Source organism: Pholis gunnellus (genome assembly GCF_910591455.1).
Source record: "Pholis gunnellus genome assembly, chromosome: 1".
In the NCBI taxonomy this organism is placed as follows: domain Eukaryota; kingdom Metazoa; phylum Chordata; class Actinopteri; order Perciformes; family Pholidae; genus Pholis; species Pholis gunnellus.
Window position 1 is genome coordinate 26,316,594 of NC_136528.1, and position 21,624 is coordinate 26,338,217.

Here is a 21,624-nt window from a genome sequence, read left to right on the forward strand (position 1 = left end):
ATGCTTATTTGAATAGTGAACAGTGATGTGTAATCTAGACATAATGCAGGTGAATAATGGGAAAGACTTGAGAGACGCTGATAGCTGCGGTGGTGATACGACTGACACGGACTTACCGCTGGAAACCGTAAATAAGTTATTTGTCATGAGTCCATACACAAATTATCAGTGGATCCACCTTTCAGTGTTGAACGCTGGTTTCCAGTTGTCTGAATATTTGTAAATCTGTTAAATAAATGCTAGAATTTGTCCACTTAAAATGACATCTCAGAATGACTATTCATTCAATGATGGGGAAATAGGCCCTTTTCACAGCAGCCACTTTGACATGTCATAGCAGGTTAAAACAGGTGTAATTGATCAAATCAATCATACTATTTTATTAAGTGCGTCAATGCCATTCCAGTGAGCCAGCATGCACAACACCAGGGCCTTGGTCCCCCTAAATGAATCAGGGCTAAACTTAACGTAATTAGTCACTTGTGTTTACTCTGCAATGACATGTCAAAATGGCTGCATCAGTCGAACTTCATTGTTAGCTAAGCCGGACTAGCTGCATACAATATTGTTACACACATAGCTGTTGTAAGTCGTGAATGAAGACAGTTATATAGTCAAAGTGTGCATGTTTTCCCGGTGCTTTTTGGGTTAAAAGAAAATAAGAGGCGTTTAATGGCACTTTCGGCTTTCCATATACGAACGGCACCCACCCACCTAAAGCAATGGGCGCTTTGCTAGCCACTCATTCTAATCATAATAATAATTACAGTGAAAACAAGGGAAGACGACAGGTCTTTGAAGACAGGAAATTTATTTGGAAGGAAACTGTACCTGATTTGAGCTCAGAGATCTGCTTAGGAGTGGTGGTGAAATAAAAAAAAATAAAAAAACCCCACAAACATTTGGTTTACACTTGATATGAATGGGTTAACAAGCCGTACTGAGGCAGCTCGACAAAGTGAAAGGAAAGCTCAGGCTTTTGACATTCAAACAACTCAGAGCATCTTTGGTTCATTCTCAGTTATAAAACATATTTACAAAGCATTCACAGCAAAGGCCAGTGCAAATTGAACGTCTCTAAAAACTCTCCAAACCTCATTGTGCTTAAATACAGAAGGAACTGTAGCTCCACGACATGTTAAAGTGCGTTCTTGCTCAGTAGTTAAGTGCATAGGAAAGTCGGATCTACACAAACAGACGAATTATACAAACAAAACAATATGTGGCTAAGACAGTGTCCTACACTGTTAAAACTAAGCAGCAGGACTAAGATATCAGATTCTTCTCTGGCATTATTCATGTATTGACAACTAAAATATATTAGTAGGTGTTAATACGTTGAGTGGATCCGCAAATGGACTGAAAATCACCTCATCCAGTGGCTTAAACCTCCTATTCCCTCTGAAGTAATGATGTTAACAGGCAGTCAGTGAGATTTTCATCAATGACAAATGTTTTCTTCTTATTCAAAACAGTCCAACTCAAAATCTGATCTTACTGTATTTTCAGCTGGACTGGCCCTAATGTATTGATTAATTGTTACCACATGGAAATCAAATCTTCTGAAGTTGAAAAATAAAATAGCATGAGTAATGACACAGACCGTATAAACTAATAAATGCACGTTTTGTTCCTGATAGTTTGGAGTCACTCATACTTCCGTGCAATTTAAACCGTTTCAAGGCTGAAAGGGAGTGGTGTGTCAGCTGGAATATTTCTGTAAACCAATTTAAATTCTTTTTACAATTAAAAAAACAACAACAAAACAAAACATCCCACTAACGTCAATGATCAACATTTACCAAAGAGCATCATTCCAAGTATTTACATTAGGTATAACACAGGACCCGATCTAAAATAACCCAAATTAAGAAAATGAATTGGCAGAATTTCAAAATTCTCTCACAATATTTACAGTTTTAAACATAATTGTAGAAAGTCTGCAGGCTTAAGCGGCATAAATAAATAACTTAAGAAAAGGGGAAGGCTGCTCTTGCTCAAAAAGCACTAAAATGCACATCAATACTCCCTGAGGCTGATTTACTTAAGCGAGCTCAGTCAGCGTCGGTTATAATACTGGTGGCGTCTGCGTCGTCAAAGGTCCTCTTGTAGCGAACGGTCGAGGAGAAGCGGCCTCCTCTCTTCTTATAGACGATGAAGCCGACGGTTGCCACGAGAGCGAGGACGACCACGATGAAGAGGCCCAACGCCACAGGAGAGCCTCCAGACTCTGAGCACGCACAAGTGAAGAGGCAGGGAGTCAACAGTCAGTTTGGAGAGGTTTTTGGTCCCATTAAACAAGACGTCATCATGTTTGAGTTCATACAGCTTCTATTTGAGTTCAGACTCTCTCAGAGAGACAAACTAAAGAATGTTTGTTGGAAATCAAACGTGTAAAACATCTACTGTTGTCAATGAAGTTACGTCAAGCTAGAGATTCATTGAAAAACACTCTTATTCTCTTTCTTGTTGAGAGTTAAATGAGAAAATGTCACTCTTGATGTCTATAAATAGGTAAATATGACGTAGCAGCCAGATAGCTTAGCTTAGCACAAATACTAGAAACAGTGGGGCACAGCTAGCATGTTTTTTTCCCTAAAGCTCACTAATCAACACATTATATCTTGTTTCTTTAATCCTTACAAACCCCTTTCTAGTCCTCGTGCTAAGCTATGCTAACCGACAATCGTCTCATCTAACTCTGGGCAAGAAAGCGAATACGCACATTTCCCAAATTGTCAAAAATCTTCCTTCAGTGCAGTTGTGATACTCACTTGCTCCAGTTTGGCAGACAACACGGCTGTGGCTTGCTTTGCAGCTGACAAGTTTCCAGCTTCCCTCATCTCCTGCCATCATGACGGCACAGCGGGAGTCAGACTTCTTCCCAGTAACCGGGGCCTCAGACTTCCAGTTAGAGTAGGCCAGAGCCGAGCCGTCCCGCCAGGATACAGGTTTACCTGAGAGGGAGAAGCAGGAGACCGTCAGAGGGAAAAGGGAGGAGGACTACCATCGCTGTGTAACAACACAAATGTCATAAATAATGTGTTTCTAAATACCCGACTTAGTAAACGCATTTATTTAATTTGATTAAAACAACATTCTTTGGTTTGGCCGCTTGGAGCAACAGAACTGAACATACTGATGTAATCACCATTAATTTGTTTTTATATTTCTTCACATGTAAACAGAAGGGTCAACCACCAGGAATCAGCTGTCCTATAAATCCTATAAAATGTTTTCTGTTGCTGTAAACATTGTGTAAAAACAGGCCTGTAACGTCAATTATCAACACAAACAAACAAAAGAAGCTCGTTTTTCATCTACAAGTCAAACTGGAATTATATGCGCAAATATAATTTGAAATATCTGGAACTTGTAGTCTTACCGAAATCCTAAACAAAGTTTCACTGCCCTGCTTCCATTTCAACACGTTTACCTTCAGTATCGACCTCCACGCCGAGCCAGACTCGACTGGTGATGAGCGGGTCATCAAACATGTACTTTGACACAAAGTCGTTCTCTTCTTTGGTTTTTAAGGTCAGTAGTTGAGCATCTGTCAGCAGGAAAAAAAAAAAAAAAAAAAACTGGTGGATTACAGTTGCCTCAGATGAATACCGATTCTAACCCTTCATACACCAAACATGGACTCACCCATGCTCTGACAGATGCTGCCGGCCTGCTCCATGTCGTACACGCTGAAGTTGTAGAAGCTCATGTCGAAGGCGTAGCAGTGCTCCTGGTGCTGCACCCACTTCGACACGCCGTTGCTCTGGGGGCAGCGATTGGCCGCCGGGGCCACCTGCATTCTGGCTCCTGATTCATGACAACACAGATACAAGATGGACGACGGCCAATGTGCCAATACAGCGTGAAATTAAGTTGCATGTAGATGCATGACGCCGTGATGTACAACGTGATTCAGTGGTGCGAGAGCAATGTGGTTCTAAGTATAAAACACGGTGATGTCTTACTCTGGGAGGCGGTGGTGATGGTGGTGGTGTAGCAGATGGCTCCGTTCAACAACTCATTGCAGCCGGTCCTCACCCAGGCTCCAGCGGGGGTAACGTAGACACATCTGGCCTCTAGTTTGTCCGAGCCGGAGCCCTCCCGTGAGTCAGAGATGTCGGCTTTGTAGTTAAATCTCGTTCCATCGGACCACTCAAAGTCTGAGTCACTAGCCTGCACGGGGAGGAGGGAGGGAGAGGGAGAGAGAGGGACAGAGGGGGAGAGAGAGAGAGGGAGAGAGAGGCCGTTTTGAGCAAAAGAAAGAAATCCATACGACATGTACTTGCTCGGAAAAACTATTTTTTGCATCTTACATCCTGGTTCGATAGGCCAATCCAGAGTGGGAAGCCGTCCGTCTTGGCAATGAGCTTCACGTGTGCACTGTGCTGGATGTCGTGGACGCTTGCCAGGTGGCCTCCGCCCCGACCGCACTCTTCCAGAGCCTGGTGCCAACTCACTTTTTCGGTCACAATCTCGTAGCTCAAGTTGCCGTAATGTTGGAAATCCTTGGATGACAGGTTGTACTCCTGCTTTGGTTCTTTGGAGCCAAGGATTACAAGACGTGAGATCGTTTTTTTTTTTTTAGCGGTGCATTTTTCAACACAATGAGACAGAAATGTGAATTATGAAGTGCGATGCACCAACCGTTGTCCAGTTTGCAGGTCACAATGCTCATTTGCTTGAACTCCGGAAATAGGTTTGGGTTCGAGATGAGGATCCAGTTGCCGTCACCGGTGAGACCAGCCATGAATGGTCCGTCTACATCTGGTCTGCCATGTGCCCAGTTGGAATATTGGACATTTGTGCCGTCATACCACTTCATCAGGTTATCTACAGCAGAACAGAATTACTATTAACCCCTTGCACAATTACACAAAAACACACGCACACGCAAAGAACCAGTATCAGTGTCGATATGCACAGGCTTAAAAATGGACATCGATGTCGGTGAAAGTATATGTACCGTTGTCATCCTTGAACAGCCCCAGCCATACAAATTGGACCAGGTTTTGAAACGGTACGAGTTGCTGCTTAATAAACTCGTTCTCCTCTGAATTTCGGATGGTCAGGATGTCTGCCTTTGCATCTGAAACATAAACGCATCATCATAAACAACATCGGTCTGTTATAGAAAGATTCATAAGCAAACCTACATGACATGACAACATGTGCCCAGTGTTGTGACATTCTTACGTAGCGTCTTGCAGGTTTCCTCAATCTGTCCTTGGTCAAACTCGTCCCATCTGGTGGAGACCAGCTTGAAGGAGTAGCAGTTGTTCTTGAAGGGGATCCAGTTTGGACCATTAATCTTATGGGGGCACTTGACTGCAACATCCTCTGGTGTGACGATGATGATCTCTTCTGTAATCACAGAATGATTGGACACAACGATGGTGATGAAAAGTGATTTTGCACAGTTGCTTGTGCGAGGCCAAACAGGGAAGCCGTAGCTTTATATTCAATGTTTCTAATATTCCTCTACTTCCTGTTACCGCAGAGGAATTATCAGCATATCAACATTTTGAGCTAGAACTGGCATCGCTGTAAACCCTTTAAGCCCTGATGTTTCATACACCACCACTAGCAGGCATTGGCTGTATACGAGGAGATGGAAACAGCCGTCTGCGCCGAGCAGTCCGTACCATGTGGTTTGTGGCAGATAGCGCCTCCCAGCTCCTCCTCACACTCTTCGGCTTTCCAGAAGCCGTCGGTGTCCAGGTAGACACACGAACCGCTGGTGACGTCGGAGGACCAGCGGCTGAAAACAGTGTGACTGTGGTCGGTCCAGCGGTAGTGGATCCCGTCCTGTGCACAAAACCCAAAGAAAATATTCCAATATCTTGCAAAAGTAGTGGATTCGAATAAAGGCAGCCCTTCCTTGGCACACTTACGTCTTCGCTGAAGAGGCCGATCCACATGGGCTTGCGCGCGCGGCTCATGTGCACGGTGAGGGTGGCTTGCAGGAAGGTGTCGGCCACGCTTGCCAGGTCCATGTTGTTGCTCCTGCACTGCTCTAAGGCCTCGAACCAGGTGAGGTTTTTGTTGAGTATCAAGATGGTGTGGTTGTTCACCTCGAAGCTCTGTGTTGGGATGCGGGGCTCCTCTAGCTTATCTGAAATGAGTAAACCAATGTGTTTTAAGAACATCATGTCATGTGAGAAGTATTTATCTTTTATCAGAGAGATTACAGGAGAGAGATTAGGGGCGAGAGCATAATTTAAGCATAAGCGTAACTCGATTAAGTGAGAGAAATCTGTACAATAACGTAGTATTCAGTGCGGGAGGTGGTGATTTACCTGCATAGTGTTGGCAAAAGGCAGCATTTTTAAATTGTGTGCAGGACGAATAGTCCCAGGTACCCAGCATGGCAGAATTGGGGTTATTGATCAAAAACACACACAGATCCATACTGTCCAGATCCCATGTCTGTCAAGCAAGAACAAAAAAGTACAGACAAAAATGACATTGTCAATTCAAATGTGGTTAAGCCACAAAAAGGCTTTATACAACTTTTTTTCACACATGCAGTATTTCTCTGAAAGACCTGTAAACAGACTGACATGTCCCCACTTCAAAGGGCAGTGAAGGTAAGGAGAACTTACGTTGACTTTTATATCCCTGTGCATGCCCAGAACCAGGGGGTTAATATTGATGTAGTTAACTGTGGACTGGTCCACCCATTCCGGGTCGCCATGCTTGATTTTCAGACCAATCCATATACTGTCCATGTTTCTCATGCTCGGCAAAATGGTGGTGATGAAGTCTGAAACACACAATTACGGTGCGACAATGACTTGTGTTGTTCAATACATGCATTTGGACTCTGAGGAACTATAATTGCTTAGCGACTTACACTTATTGTAAATCGCTTTGGATAAAAGCGTCTGCTAAATGACTGTAATGTAATGTAGTTGACCAGCTCACGTACGAACATTATCAAACATAAAAATATATATTTTACAACAGTTAACATGTTGATGTCAAACGCACTGTTTGACATCATCGGAGTCATATTGGGCATATTAACCTGACCCGTCTTGTTTATCAAACGTAGAGCTAGAACTATAGCCGCCCTCACCTTGCTCCGCCTGATCGGATATAGTGACCAGGGTTCCTCTCAGCGACTGGCAATCCTCATTTGCATATTTGAAGGACACAGGCTTCATGCTTGTCATCAATGTGTAGCACTAAAAAAAAAAGAGAGAGAGAAAAAGAAACTCCCAAGTTAAATAAAATACACAGAGATAAACAATGGGCAGATGCCAAGCAAAATGGTTTGAATGCTAATCCACCCATTTTAACAATTGTTCTGCATTTGCAACCAACCTAAGTGAGGAATGTGAGACGTGTTTGATATTCAAAATGTCACTCGGGGAGTAAATATGTCTTATATAAACCATAGTTCTTCAAATCCGCTGCCATCTGAATTCCTTCTATTGCACTAAACTGCAGCTGTGATGGAAATATCTCAAATGGAGATTGTCTATGTTGGGCCGTGATTTTGTGGGAAATGAAGATTTACAGTCGGTGTTAAAGAGCTTCCAGGAGGACTTTCCTTTTAATAGTTTGGATATATTATCATTCAATTATCTCCAACTTTGAACAGTAATTCTGTCTGTGTGATTCTAGCGTTACAGTATACGACCATAAGGACAGTAGTGGATCGGTTTTTTAGTCTCTGAAAGTGTAGTTGCTGTTGAGCGATCGGACCTTATTTCTGAAGGCCAGAGAGTCATTTCCACAGGGCAGTCCTCCAGGCTGAGGCTCCAGAGGGTTTATCTCCACCGACGTGACGTTGTGTCTCTCACACACGAAGGACAATTGCTGACGGCAACTGCGCTCATGCTCTGCAAGTTAACATTACGACAGTAAAATGTGTGGATGAGTAAAAGAGACCACAAGCATGATAATGAATCAAATCAAGTAACAGCTTTTCTTGCTCTCGGAAAGGATTAAAGCCAGATTAGTTCCTATAGATATTACCTTACTGTTTTACGCTACCGATAACCTTTAAATATTTGAAATGAATACCGTATAGCTTTACAACCTCTGAAAACTTGGGTTTAAAATCTGAAGAATTTCTCTAGAAGTTTAAATATTCATCAGCATTTTGTTCTCACATAGAAGCCGATTGAGAGAAAAGGATTTCTGGGCCTTTAGATTCATCTGAACCAGCTTTTTATTCAAGTTTGAAGTTTCATATTGGCCAAGAAAACAAAGAAATAAGAAATGAGGCTTATTTCAACCTGAAGCCAAATATATAATCAAACAGATTTGAGCTGAAGTCGTTTTCTATCCAATGTGGCAAGTTAAAAAATATCCGTAACCACACTCAGCTGTAAAGAAACACAGTGACGTTTGCTCACCTGGAAATAAGTTTTCAGGACTGATGGAGGTGCATCTGCCCAGGAAAACTGAATGGTAAAAGTACATCTGGGTGTACCTAGAACATACAGTATTTCAGTCAACACCACACTGTGTTTGTACAACATGAGCTGTGTATGTGTGGAACTGTACTGGCTTACGACATGGGGAATATCCGTCCAGGCTCTCTCAAATCGACCCACCAGCTTTGCTTGGGTGTGCTGGACATCTGTTCAAAACACGCAAGCAAAAGTACCACATAATAAAATAAACTTTATAAGCTCTTGCCTTAAACAGAGTTCATAAAATACTTTACAAAAGAAAAGAGAAGAAAAAAAACTTCTCCGGCAGCGATCACGAGTACAAACGTCAAGCAGGCAAGAAACAGCGCACAATAAAAATAAATCAATTGATGTGGAAATACTCGACTGTAGTTCTCTTGAGCTCTCCAGAGATTGTGTATTGCACTTCCATAACGTTGGAGCACTCACAAGAGTACGGTCAAAATTCATGCAGAGATGTTCAGTTAATGTCATTAAGCTGAAGAGATGGTGGTTTTTTTGTGGTTAGTTTGGGGGCAGAACTTTGCTCTACTTTATTGTGACTGCTTCCAGCTGTTTTCTCATGAAATATATAAGTCAGCTTCCCATGACCAGATGAAAAAAGGAAGGAATTTCCCGGTCACCAGGCTCTGCCAATCAAGTACGGATGCCCATGGGGAGAAAGAAAAGGGGTAAACAGGGTAAACGCAAAAAGAGAGAACAGGAAGACAAGTTTTCACCCTTTTTCCTTTTTAACTGCGCAGACGTATTTATCAACTTTAATGCGCCCGAGCTAATTGGACCTTAATGCGAACACAGTTGAATTAATTGAAGAAGGCGGTATTATATGGAAAGGCCCTTTGGCCTGATTACATCTAGTTCTGGGGACAGACAGGAGGCCTGGATTCTGAGAGCGGGGAGTCCTGATAGGAAAGGTAGGAAGCGGCGAATCCATTTACAATTCTGCAAGTCATCAGAGGCACCTTAAAGTCTGATCTGACATGGATAGGTAGGTAGCCAATGGAGGGAAGCTTAAAACTGGTGTAATATGCTCACATTTTCTAGTCTTAGTTACGTTTGTGAACCATTAGAAGACTTTCAGCACTACTGCTGTCTGTAGAAGTTAAAAAAAATACCAATAATGTCTGAGAAATGTGGAACATTGTAAGCTGTGAATGGAGTCTCAAGCTCAAAGTATAGATAAGTAGAGAAAAGCCTGAAAATGTCCACGTCCTGAGTGCTTGTGTGGTCTGTGTGTCTCTGCACTAATTAGCTCATCTCAATCAGCTGTGGCTCATCCAGCTGCTCAGTCAGACAGTCAATCTCATAAAGATGGAGTTGAGGCACACCTCTTACAATCCAGTTTCCCAGTTAAAAACTGGCTCATGTCGCTTACATTTACTGCTCTGTATTTTGGAATTTCTATTAAAGATAATCTTTTGTTGTTATTTGAAGCAGCTAAGCTAAATATATAAAAATAAAAAGAAGCATTAAAAAAAAGTCCATCACGGTTTGACCACTTACGTTCTTTAGCTGCTGGTGGATCTGTCTGGCAGCAGTCGAGCTGAGTGGTGCAGCCAGTTTGCTGCCGTTCATACTGCAAAAGACCGTTGCCTCCTCAAAAGTCAGCTTCGGCTCCTCAACGAACCAAAACTCTGCTCCATCTACGAAGATAGAGCTCTCATGGTGTCCACCTGCAAAGCATGAAAAGTCATTCTATTAGCAGATCATCTGAGGATAAAAAAGAAATTCTGGCCATTTGATTTGAACACAGAAAGGGGAAAGATTTGGTCATTACCGGGATTGTACCAGTCTGGGTTCTTTGGTGTCTTTCCTGTTGAAGCATACGATGTGAACAAAGAACGAGTTGTATCAGTGTAACCAAAAACAAACAAATAACGACATCATATTGGGTTCATGTTGGGAAATCTTGTTCTTTACCTTGTTGTGTTTTATAAAACTATACAAAAAAAAGTCAACTCTGTGGATCACAAAATTACAGTAACATTACAAATCTCTGTATTTCGTCAGTCTTGATGAGAGTCTTACCGCGGGGTAGTTGGCAGACCCACTCGAGCCTGGCGTCACAGTGGAACGGTGTGGCGTAGAATGGTGTGGGGGGCAAGTCGTGCAGCAGAAACACAAACAGGTGTTTCAAGGTGCTCTTCGATGTCTAACAAGGACATAAGATTGTTTGAATGTCATCATGAAAGAAACATACGAGTAAAAGCTGTTTCATATGTGCGACATCGCAGATCTGGTTGCTCCCTGCAGTTATAGTGTAAGAAAGGAAAAGCCACTAAGAATGTCTCGAGATAGAGAGTCAGATTAAGCTTGTACAGTGTAGATGACCACATCTAACTACACTCAAATAAATATTTAAAAAGCATGTGTACAGAAAAGGTAAGAGAGATTATACATTTAAAATACACAAGTGGGTAAGGAAATGAGCTCACCTTGAATGCAGTACAGTCCCGACTGTAGGCATCATCCTCATGGAAATCTTGGTGTAAAATATCCATAGAAACCTGTTGTGAATAAATTAAATAATCAGACTAATTACTCGTACATCAATACCATACAGTGCAATAAGTATATCCAAGCCAGATATGTTGTGTTTGAGATTAACTAAAGTTTATATAGTAATATAATCCAGCACTGATATCATCTTCTTATAGTTGTCATTATACTTTTGCTCCATGAATTTTTGTCAAATTCCCGTTCTTGACATAAAGTTTATTACTATTAAAAACATGTTAATTGGTGGAAGAATATTTGTTGAAAAATGCGAAATGACGCGTCTTAAAAAGAAGTCTTGTACAATAGGTCTTCTCGCAGTATTGGGGATGCGTTTATGGTTCGAGTCATACTCACAGGCTGACCGTTGCTCCACTGCCAGGAGCGATCGGCTGGGTTTCTTCTGTTCAGGCCAACCCAGAAGTACCGATTATCACTGCAACAACAACACCAGAGCAAACCAACCATCACTCCTGACACTAAATGAATCGTCTTTCAAAGAAACAAAAAGAGATGTTTCCTTAAAGCAATGCGTACGGGACGTGTGTGCATGTGTGTATACCTGATGGTGTCTCTCAGGATGCTGTGCAGGGCCCTCATCTCATAATTGCTGGTGAAGCTGGGCAGGTTGGCTCCCAGAGCCTGACAGAACCGCTCAGCTTCCTCCCAGGAGCGCTTCCTGCTCAGCCTCTCCTCATGAAACGCCTGACGAGGCGAAACAACAATTTACGACGGCTACTTAAAACCGTGACAGTGAAGCAACAGACTGGATTGTAAAAGAGCGCCTGTCAGACAATGCAATATAGAGTCTAATAACAATCAATAAGAAAGCCATTGTTTGGATTGGTACAATGCAAAAGCAGCTTCAGTAATAGATAAAGATTTACTTCATACTAAATGACATAATTCTTCGTTTGTACCCAGAATTATGTAAATAGTTTGAAATTGATGCATTAGAAACAAAAATATCATTTTCTTTATTCCATGCATTCTTCGCTGTTGTCCCACAATTGCCGCCTACATTACCCACAAGGCAACTTGACCACCGACGGCTCGGTTGGAGAGTCAAGTGTGTTATGCTAGTAGCGGCTAATGTAGCCTGGAGCCATAGCAGATGTGACTACAGGTGTTTAAACACACACACACACACACACACACACACACACACACACACACACACACACACACACACACACACACACACACACACACACACACACACACACACACACACACACACACACACACACACACACACACACACACACACACCTTGTAGCAGTATTTGGTGTTTGGACTGGACACCCATCCATCAGGACAGGTTGCGTTGGGGTTGGGCTCTGGTTCTGGGGGTGGAGGTGGACTGAGGTCTGTTCTACAAATGGTACCGGCCTTAAATATGGTACAGTTCTTCCCCTCCCACTTGCCGAGGGGTTTTGCGGTAGAAATCACTGCACAGCCTCCATCCCGGTCTGAAATACACATGTGAATGTATCACAAAGAAGTTAAATCTAATGTGCGAAGTTGCTAATAGTTATTTTTTGCATTAGTAAATCAGTACATCTGAACCTCCACACTAGAAGATACCTCCATAATCTGGAGTGAGAGAGGTTCAGAATGATATGCAACACATTATAATCCTAAACTTCATTAACCAGAGTCTGTGGTCACATGGCTTCTCCTCCGGTCTCGTGCTATTCCTGCATAAGAAACCGAGTGGAGCAGAAGTGGCTTTTTACTAACCTGGTTCGAACCAGCCCCAGTTGGTGTATGTAACCACACCCGGGGACCCATCCTGGCTCAGCCACTGGTACTCCCCTGTGTTCTTCGTGTCCTGCAGCCCGATCCAAAAATACTGAGGTTCCACGCTGATCTGCTTTCTAAGTAGACGACTGATAAAGGCCTGCTCGAACCTGGAAAGAACAGCCGAACATGAGAATACCAGAAAGTATTGCCGTGGGCAGCAACTGACGGGTGTCAGCGTGTGCTTTTTAAAAAAAAAACGAGCAGCTCTCCTACCTGTTTCTTATAGTGACGTTGCATCGATCTTTGAAGGACACTTGTTTGGTGTTCACTTGATAACAGGAGTTGCCGTGTCTCCTCCAACCCTGAGGGATTGACATTCAAATCACAAGCAGACACATGTCACTTTCATGCTTAGTCCCAGTTCTCATACACACCCCGTCCCTGCCAATGGGACTGTATTGGGAACACAAAGATCAGTATTCAGCTAGGGTAGTTTTGTTTGTGCATTCATACATTTCTCATTGTCTGGCATCAGCTTCTAACACAGCTACAGATCTGCCTTTATAACCTGACCTTGAGAGCAAGTAACCGTTAAAATATACACTTGCATGGCTACTCTACTCCGTTTCTAAATGTTATGATGATAGCTGACATACGCGCACAGCTCAAGCACAAGATGTTCATGTGTGGAAGGACAGATAACACGTCTACGCAAACATGGACGCGAATAAACAAAAAAGGATCAAGTTTGACCAAAACTTTCTGCGGGAAAAAAAACCAAAACATTTAGCATTAAGGACTGTAATTTGCACGTCGTCTTTGAGGCCTGGAACTAAATTACATGTCAGTTTGCAATAAAAAAAAAAAAGTAAAAGGTAACGCAAAACACTGCAGGCTTCACCATGGGAAGTTATGTTATGTAGTAGACAATACTCACATCCTCAAAGCGGCATCCGGGCTGTGCTGCTGTTTCATTGACTTCTCCTTTCTTCTGACACATGAAAGGTAGCCTCTTTGTGCAGTCGCCAACCCGCCAACCATGATGCTGTGGAGCACGGACACAGGCCTCGTATCAACAAACTTGAACAGTAAAAAACAACGCCTTGATAGGACACACACTCCCCACACAGGCCGAACACAAAAGACTGAATGCAGTGGGTGGGGGGGGTTACAACACACACACACACACACACACACACACACACACACACACACACACACACACACACACACACACACACACACACACACACACACACACACACACACACACACACACACACACACCTCTCCAGCGTAGAAGACACAGCTGGTATCTAAAGCGGGCTGGACTGGCTGGTTTTGGTCCCAGTAGGTGAAGGTGACGGGTGCCTTGTCCATCCACTTGAAGACAGTGGGGTTCATGCCGTCACCGATCAGACCGATCCAGACGTCCAACAACTTGCCGTCTGATGGGCCATAACAAACGTAAGAACATCGAACCGTCAAAGCAGGGGTCTGGCTGGAGAACATTTGGATTCTTATAATTTTGTATTATTTACCTGCATGGAAATTAGTGCTGATCATCTCCTTGCTGTCAACGGAGTGGAGGCTGGCCAGAGAGCCTCCCTCCGTGAGGTTACAGTACATCAGGGCATCTGTAAAGTTTAGAGGCGTGTCCTTCACCAACTTGTAGCACCAGCCATTCCACGGGACCCAACCGTCTGCACACAGTGTTTCGCTATAGACAAAAGATTCTGTAAAGAAGGACCGAGACAGACAGAGGCCGTGAGGGAGAGTCAGGTCAATTTAAATTATACATCCCACAAATCACAAATCTGACTCAAAAGGGATTTATGATCTGCAACTGAGACAAATGTCCAAAAGAGCCATAGCTGTCATATGCACATATGAAGGAAGGTGAAAGAGAGAAAGGGCACAACTGACACTATGAAGAGAGAAAAACTACAGGTGGAGATATATGCACCTAATATGCTGGTTTATTCTGCCATTAAAGACCACGTAGAAGACAAAGAAGAAGTAAAACTACAGCATCAAGGGTCCATTCGTCCATCAGTTGGTTCAAACCAGACGCTTTGGTTATGTTGCCTGTTTTGTGAAGCCATGAGCTGTTTGAAGCTTCTACATATGTAGCCTTGTTTTTAGCCAACAGCTACTACAAACTATTGGAAGGACTGCCATGAAATTTGCAAAACAATTTTTTCCCAAATTTGTTCCCCTGACTTTTCCTCCAGTGCCACCACGAGGTTCATATTTGTGGCTTTGAGTGAAATGTCTTCAACTAATGGATTGCATTTGCACAGATATTCACTCAGAATAACTTTGGTGACCACCTGACTTCAAATTCTTCATACGTCAACTACCTGCAAGGCTAATGACATTCCCCTGCAGCCGTACTCTGCGTTTGGCACCGAGTAGCATATGTTGGCATGCTCGATGGTGAACAAGGTGAACATTAGACCTGCTTAACATCAGCACGTTAGCATGCATTTAGCTCAAAGCACAGCTGCGCCTGCAGTACAGCCTCACAGAGCCGCTCGCATGGCTGTGGACGCTTAGTCTTCTTCAAACAGGATTCAGGAGGAAATGGAAGTGCAGACAGCGAGGGCAGCAGCTAACCTACCTGTTGCTGCCTCGCGAGAGGCATTGACACTCTTCTTGCAGATGTACGGCAGCCGTTTGTTGCACGCCTCAGACTCGTATCTCTGTTTGGAGTTCAGGACCCCACAGTCCGACTCAAAAAGCATGGAGGTGGTTGGCATTCCTGTCAAGCACATTGTAACAAACACACACAAGTCACAAACTGGCCGTGACAGCGGAGCAGAGGAGTGGCATTTAAGTTCTTTTCACGGTTCCGCTTATCAACTGTGTTTTCCGCACAGAGAGGTGAAATAAAAGGATTGTTGCAATAACGGTTGAGCACAGTGACACGTCGCAAATTACAGCAAGCACTAAGAGCTCATATCAGCAGAGGGCCAGATGGCTGCAGTATCCTCGACGTTCACACTGCAGCTTAAGAACAACATCTTCCCTTTGAGAAGAGAGAAAACAAAACAGCAAACATATTACAATAGCTAGAAGGCTTTATAAAGCCTTCCATTCAGTACTATTAATGAGTTCTTCAGCGACAGTGGCAACCCCAACGCCACACTGTGTCCAAAAAAACCAGGCACAATGAGCTTCTTTGCAACACTGGCAGCATTGTTTCTCTGACTGACACCAAGTCTCAGTTTATATTAGAGCAGCGACAACAGCACATCACGACCGGACTAGATGTGTGGTGTGCTAGATGGAGCAGGTGTTTTTCAGCCGCAAATTAAGTCGCAAAATCGTTCTACTTTTAGCCGAACCGTTGAGCTTTATCACTTCATTCTTAACCACTTTCAGATCAACGTGTGTTTACATGTCGTTTATATAAATATTCTTCAGAAATGGGACAAAGATTAGAATCTAACACAAGGGAAAGACAGTTTTTTAATTTTTTTTTTTAAACCACGTTCACCTGTGTCCCAGCGCAGGGTTGATAGAGGGGAGCCATCAGACCACTGCCAGCCGTGAGAAGTGTCTAGCTGGTGCAGGCCGATCCACATCCTCTCAGGCATTCTGTCAAGGCCGTCCAACACTGCACAATGCAACGCAGGAGCACACAGGACAGGACACACATACATACAAAAAAAAAAAAGGAAGGGACAAGTCTAAGATAACACCAAGCATCGAGATCATTTGGGATTGTGAAAACAACAAACACAGGGATACACAATCCGTTGATTCAGAAGGAGAGAGAGGAGCAGTGGTGCTGCACCAGTTCCCTTGATGTGGTTTTCAACTTCCCGAAAACAAGTTTGTAGCGCCAGTGTCACAGATACTATGAAGCCGTTGCAACATCTGCGCTCTCGAGTGTCTGACAGCATTAACTTAAGAGCACAAGATAGTCTGGATGCAAGACACAACCGGTTAGATGATAATCATGCAAACTCCACAAATGTTTAAAAGAAAAGAGTTGACAAATACCTAAAGACATTAAGGGCTGAAACGCATCCTTGAGCCTTCGAGACTGTTTGTGTTACTTTTTTAAACATTCTTGAACTCGCCTCAATGGTTTTCAGCTGATGTATCACAGGCACGACTAACCGCATGATGAACAAGGTTTTCATAAAAGAAGAACCGAGAAACAGATGAAGAAGAAATAGCAGACGCGGTAGAAAAGCATCCACACTCGCAGCATCTGTAGTCAGGTGTAGCCTGGTGCGACACAAACAGTCATTCTAGCTTCACTTTCGTTTCTTTTACTGTCATATAAAGACCAGTAAGTAGGAACAACACAATAATAAACTGACCAAATAAAGCATAACAACGTTACATGAAGTCATTTGGAAGTTGCACCGTACATAAATCAAAAGAGACGAAAGATTAGTTTTGCTTATTAAAACACATTTTTTTAAGTCCACTGACTATATAAAGAAATATATAGATATTGACCTGTGATAACAATCAATATATTAAAGATAATTTGTAATATTATTCACAGCGGTCAACAATATTGGTTGACTTTTGATTTGTGTGGCATTTGGGCAGTGAGTGAAAGAGATGTAGATGTATTTTAGATCTCTTTCGGTTTCGTTTCTTGAAATAGTTTGTTAACTTTCAAAGATCTCAAACCGTATAATTAGAGTTTCTGGGCTTTGAGAGACGCAGGCCAGCTGATACATTTAGAAAAGGATTTATTTTTAGTTAGTTTAGTTTTAAAGTCAACAAAACTGTTGCTACCTTTAATTATTTTGCATTAGCTTTTATAATCATACATGTTACCAATGCGTGTGTTGGGAAGCATTCCTCTCATATCAGAGCATTTGATTGTAACGAGAAGTTCATAACTTTGACTACTTTGTGCTTTGGATTTCTGTCAGCTGATAGGTGGAGTAGAAACAAGAACAGGAGGAGGAGAAGGAGAAGGAGAAGGAGAAGGAGAAGGAGAAGAAGAAGAAGAAGAAGAAGAAGAAGAAGAAGAAGAAGAAGAAGAAGAAGAAGAAGAAGAAGAAGAAGAAGAAGAAGTAGTAAATGGGTCTCACAGGTTTTGGAGAAGAGATCGTCGTGCTCGGACACACTGAGCAGGTCAGCTCCCTGACTGCGACATGAATCCAGAGCTTCCTGCCAGGTCACCGCGGCACTGGAGACAAACTGATAGCAGGAATCCCCCTCCGACCCGGCAAACAGATTCTGGCAACCCTCCTCTGCAAGGGTCAAAGAGACGCCATCAGTGTGAGCGTGAGAGTCTAAGTGTGCCATTTTGTTGATGCCGGATGTAATCTAACAGGATTTATTGCAGAGGAAAATAGATTTGTGACCTAGCTTTTAGCAGACATTTTAGAAAACATCCAGGCGTGTAGCGGACATTGAGACAAACGTAGATTCTCTCACAGTAATGCCAAATGTCTACATTAGAGTAAAAGGGCCAAAAACTTTGAAACTCATGATTATGTTTTTTTTTTTTTTTAAGTATTGAAGAACATGCCAGGTATTAGACAGTATCCTTTTTTCTGGTCTTGGTCGTAGTCCGACGTGGTGGCACACCAGGGCAGTTCGGGGGAACGCGCATCCGGGAGGCACGCGTGATGCCAGCTGCCGTTGTGTTTGAAGGGGAACTCACAGGGAGAGCCGGCAGAGTTCCCGTTGGTGGTGTGGACGACTGCACAGAGAGGAGAGGGGAGCAAAGAGCAAAGACTTTTTACAAGCCTCTGGTAATTGTGTCACTCAAACAAATGCGGTGTCTCGTTGCGCGCACACCAAAACCACTTCCTGTTTTTTATTCAGGAATGATCTTAAGAACACACGGTGCAGCAAAATGAACTAGGGTGAGAGAATGGTCTTCCTTTGGAAACATTGTTGGACAACATACAGTATCTGGGCAGAAAGTGATTCATTTGTGGTCAACGGATCCACAAACACAGAAAACCAACAACAGACAGTTGAGTGTTGTATTTTTGCAAATGTAAAAGGATGCAACACTCCATCTAACACTGACAATAGGTTTCTACATCGGCACCTCACCCTAAACTTACACCAGAGCCTGTATTTTGGGAAGTAAAGTGAATGACTGTGAGCAAGGTGAAATAAGAGTCTATTATACAGAATTCTAAAGTCTAAAGTGATACCTTTAACAGTGTTTTTATACAGTAATACACAGAAAACATACACGTACTGTACATTCCAACAGTTCTAACTCATTTGTTACGGTGTAGTTGTTTGATCACATGTGCCCCAACAGTGAGCACTACCCACGAAACAAAAGTGAAAGTCAGCTTTTATCTTCGCCACACAGACCTAGACATGCACAATCGTGAAGCACACCCGAAGGAATCCCCCCAAAAATCCACACAGTTTTGAAACCCAGACGCTCGGGTTTCAGAAGAAGTCCTATTCCTTAACCTGAAATTTGACTAACTGTGTTGTCCCGCAGCACAAAGGGGTAATGATTGCTGGGAATGAAGAGAACCAACCAGTCAGGTTCTGTTAAAAATGCACAACAGCCTGTTTGGTCATGTGAAAGTATACACACAAGGGTGTAACATTATCACAAGATTGAATTGCGGAAGTTTGTCTTCCATTAAAAACAAACTACACTCCTTTCATTTGTTGGCTGATCATTCCTTCAAGCGTTGATCCGTCCTCAGAGCTCCATAATGGACAACAAAAAAGCACTTTTCTCTAAGATAACACGAGGGAAACCACACTCACCACGGTACAGCCGCTGGCAGATGTTGTCCTGGGATGCTCCCCTTACCCACGTGTCATTAGGGTCCCGTTTGGTGGCAACTTTGCCGTCGCTGACCGCCAGGCCCATTTGATAAACGGTGAAAACGGCCCCGTCCAGGCAGCGCCACCACAGCAGGATGTTGGAGCCACAGTCGACCAGGGACAGCGTCTTGGTGTGCACGTCCAGCGCCAAGCAGAGGGACGTGTCCACGTGGAAGAGCCGGTGACCCGAACCCCACTTCCACAGCTGGGACCTGCCGTTTGGGTCGCAGGGGGCGAGGCTCAAGTTTGCCGAGTCCCCTCCACACAGACACATGCCCGTGCTCGAGTGTTGGATGGTGAACGCATCCTCGTCTGTGGTGATGGGACAAACAGAGAAACAATGACAAATCACTAATACAAATCTGTGATACAAAATGGCTTAAATTACTTACAAATGACAGCAACAGTGGCTACAATTTAGTTCATTGAGATCATTTCCTCTGTGCTCTTGGGGAGAAATTTGGGAGTTTTTAGCAAAAATAAACACATTATATCTGGACAAATGTATAACACAGGAGGATTATCTCTTTAAAAACCTTTTAGCTGCTTGCAAGAAGGCCATCAGAAGTACATTTCTACAGGAAACCCCCCCAACCAATGAAATAAACAGTATGGAGAAGAAAATGACCGTAATAGTGGAAAGAATTGGCAGGATCCATACTGCATAGTGCAGTATCTATATATTATATGTTACACTTGATGGGTATTTCATAAGGCTGATTCTAGTATTTGTTAAGACTCATTATATGGACCACAAAAGGAAACACATTTAAATAAATATACTGCTAGAGATATACAAGTAACTGCATAGTTACTGAGTATAGCAGGAAGTAGGGACAGATAATAACCAAGATTAATAAATATGGAAGATGTTCGCTTACAGTGCCCTACCCACACAAGCCTTCTAAAAACAGAAAGAAAACAATATCCTGTTACAGCTTCACTGTATGGTATTACAGCCACTCAGGGTGCTTTGCATTGAGCAGTAGCTTAGCCTCCATAACATGTTTACAGATGTGCATGACTTACTACCAGGGGGAGGGGGGGAGGGATGAGTTTGCAATTTGTTTGAGCTGTCAGAATCTGTGAAGGGCAATAAACTCACTGGGGGATGGGAGCAATGTCAAACTACGAACTAATAAAACTCAACGCTGCTTCTTGTATCTGGCTCCTCTTGTTGTAGTCCAGCAGCTTTGAGGCTATTGTCCTCGGATTCATGTCGCGCGTCTGCGTTAATCGAGCTAAGTCGAAACCCCGGGACGAGCCGAAACGGCGCGTCCAGAGTTGAAAAGTGACACAGAAAATGAAAACAAAGTGTCGGGAGCTCGAGGTAGCTACTTACCGAAACCTCCGACGTTAGCCGGTGTGCAAGTTCCCAAGAAAACAGTTGTGCCCAACACAGTCAACAAACAAAGGCAAAGTGTCGCTTTGGACATGTTCAGCATGGTGACGGCAGAGTCTTTTTGTTGGATTCATAAAGAAGAAGTCCTCTCCGGAGAGTTGAACTGTGAATATAGGCCGATCGATGACTCAACTCCAAGCCCCAAGTGATCAGATAACTAGGTTAACCTGACGCTAACCCAGTTCTCCCAACTGTCAGCTGCGTTACCCAGAGTCCCGCTCCGACGACGCAATCAAGCTAGCGCGAGCCACAACGAACGAAGAGACTTCCGGTTCAACGCGTAAAATAAAGTCGACAAAACTGGCCAATATGAATTTTTATGGAAGGAAGCCCATCTCCACCAGTAACAAGGATAACAATTGTGTAAACGTATAATCCATGATAAAAAAATAATTAAACAAAAGGTGATCGGAAGGCAATCCACGAATCACCGAGTCAACATACACAATCATGTATAAACCATAACATGTATACAACAGAGTGGGTTATGGTTTATGTATATATACAAAACCATGTACCATATATACATATATATATATGTATATATATATATATACATAACGTTATATGTATAAAGAGAGAGAGAGAGTATTTCATAATTTTGACTTGCTAATTCAAAATACATAAAATAAAAAGTCTAAATCAAGAGACTAAATCCAACTTTACGAAGTCAAATAGCTAATTAGATTGTTGACTTAATACCACATAACTTTGACTTTGCATACGAACATTTTGACTAGACTATCTCACAGT

At 42.9% G+C, this 21,624-nt stretch overlaps 1 protein-coding gene across 1 annotated transcript; it reads right to left on the bottom strand.

Moving 5' to 3' along the window:
* Positions 1–792: 792 nt before the first annotated feature.
* ly75 (lymphocyte antigen 75) lies at positions 793–21,047 on the bottom strand. Its single transcript, XM_079156891.1, has 35 exons — positions 20,812–21,047; positions 19,410–19,781; positions 18,187–18,360; positions 17,744–17,905; positions 16,177–16,296; positions 15,298–15,438; positions 14,216–14,410; positions 13,962–14,122; positions 13,612–13,719; positions 12,948–13,036; positions 12,672–12,841; positions 12,201–12,400; positions 11,491–11,633; positions 11,286–11,364; positions 10,868–10,939; positions 10,461–10,584; positions 10,210–10,245; positions 9,936–10,105; positions 8,532–8,599; positions 8,373–8,449; positions 7,717–7,853; positions 7,085–7,193; positions 6,609–6,769; positions 6,303–6,432; positions 5,898–6,118; positions 5,649–5,811; positions 5,200–5,367; positions 4,970–5,092; positions 4,651–4,836; positions 4,320–4,543; positions 3,972–4,179; positions 3,652–3,813; positions 3,437–3,553; positions 2,775–2,957; positions 793–2,230 (listed from the first exon to the last, which is right to left on the bottom strand). The coding sequence occupies exons 1-35, from the start codon at positions 20,912–20,914 to the stop codon at positions 2,055–2,057; spliced, it is 5,232 nt and encodes a 1,743-aa protein (XP_079013017.1). The 5' UTR covers positions 20,915–21,047; the 3' UTR covers positions 793–2,054.
* Between the last annotated feature and the right edge of the window lie 577 nt (positions 21,048–21,624).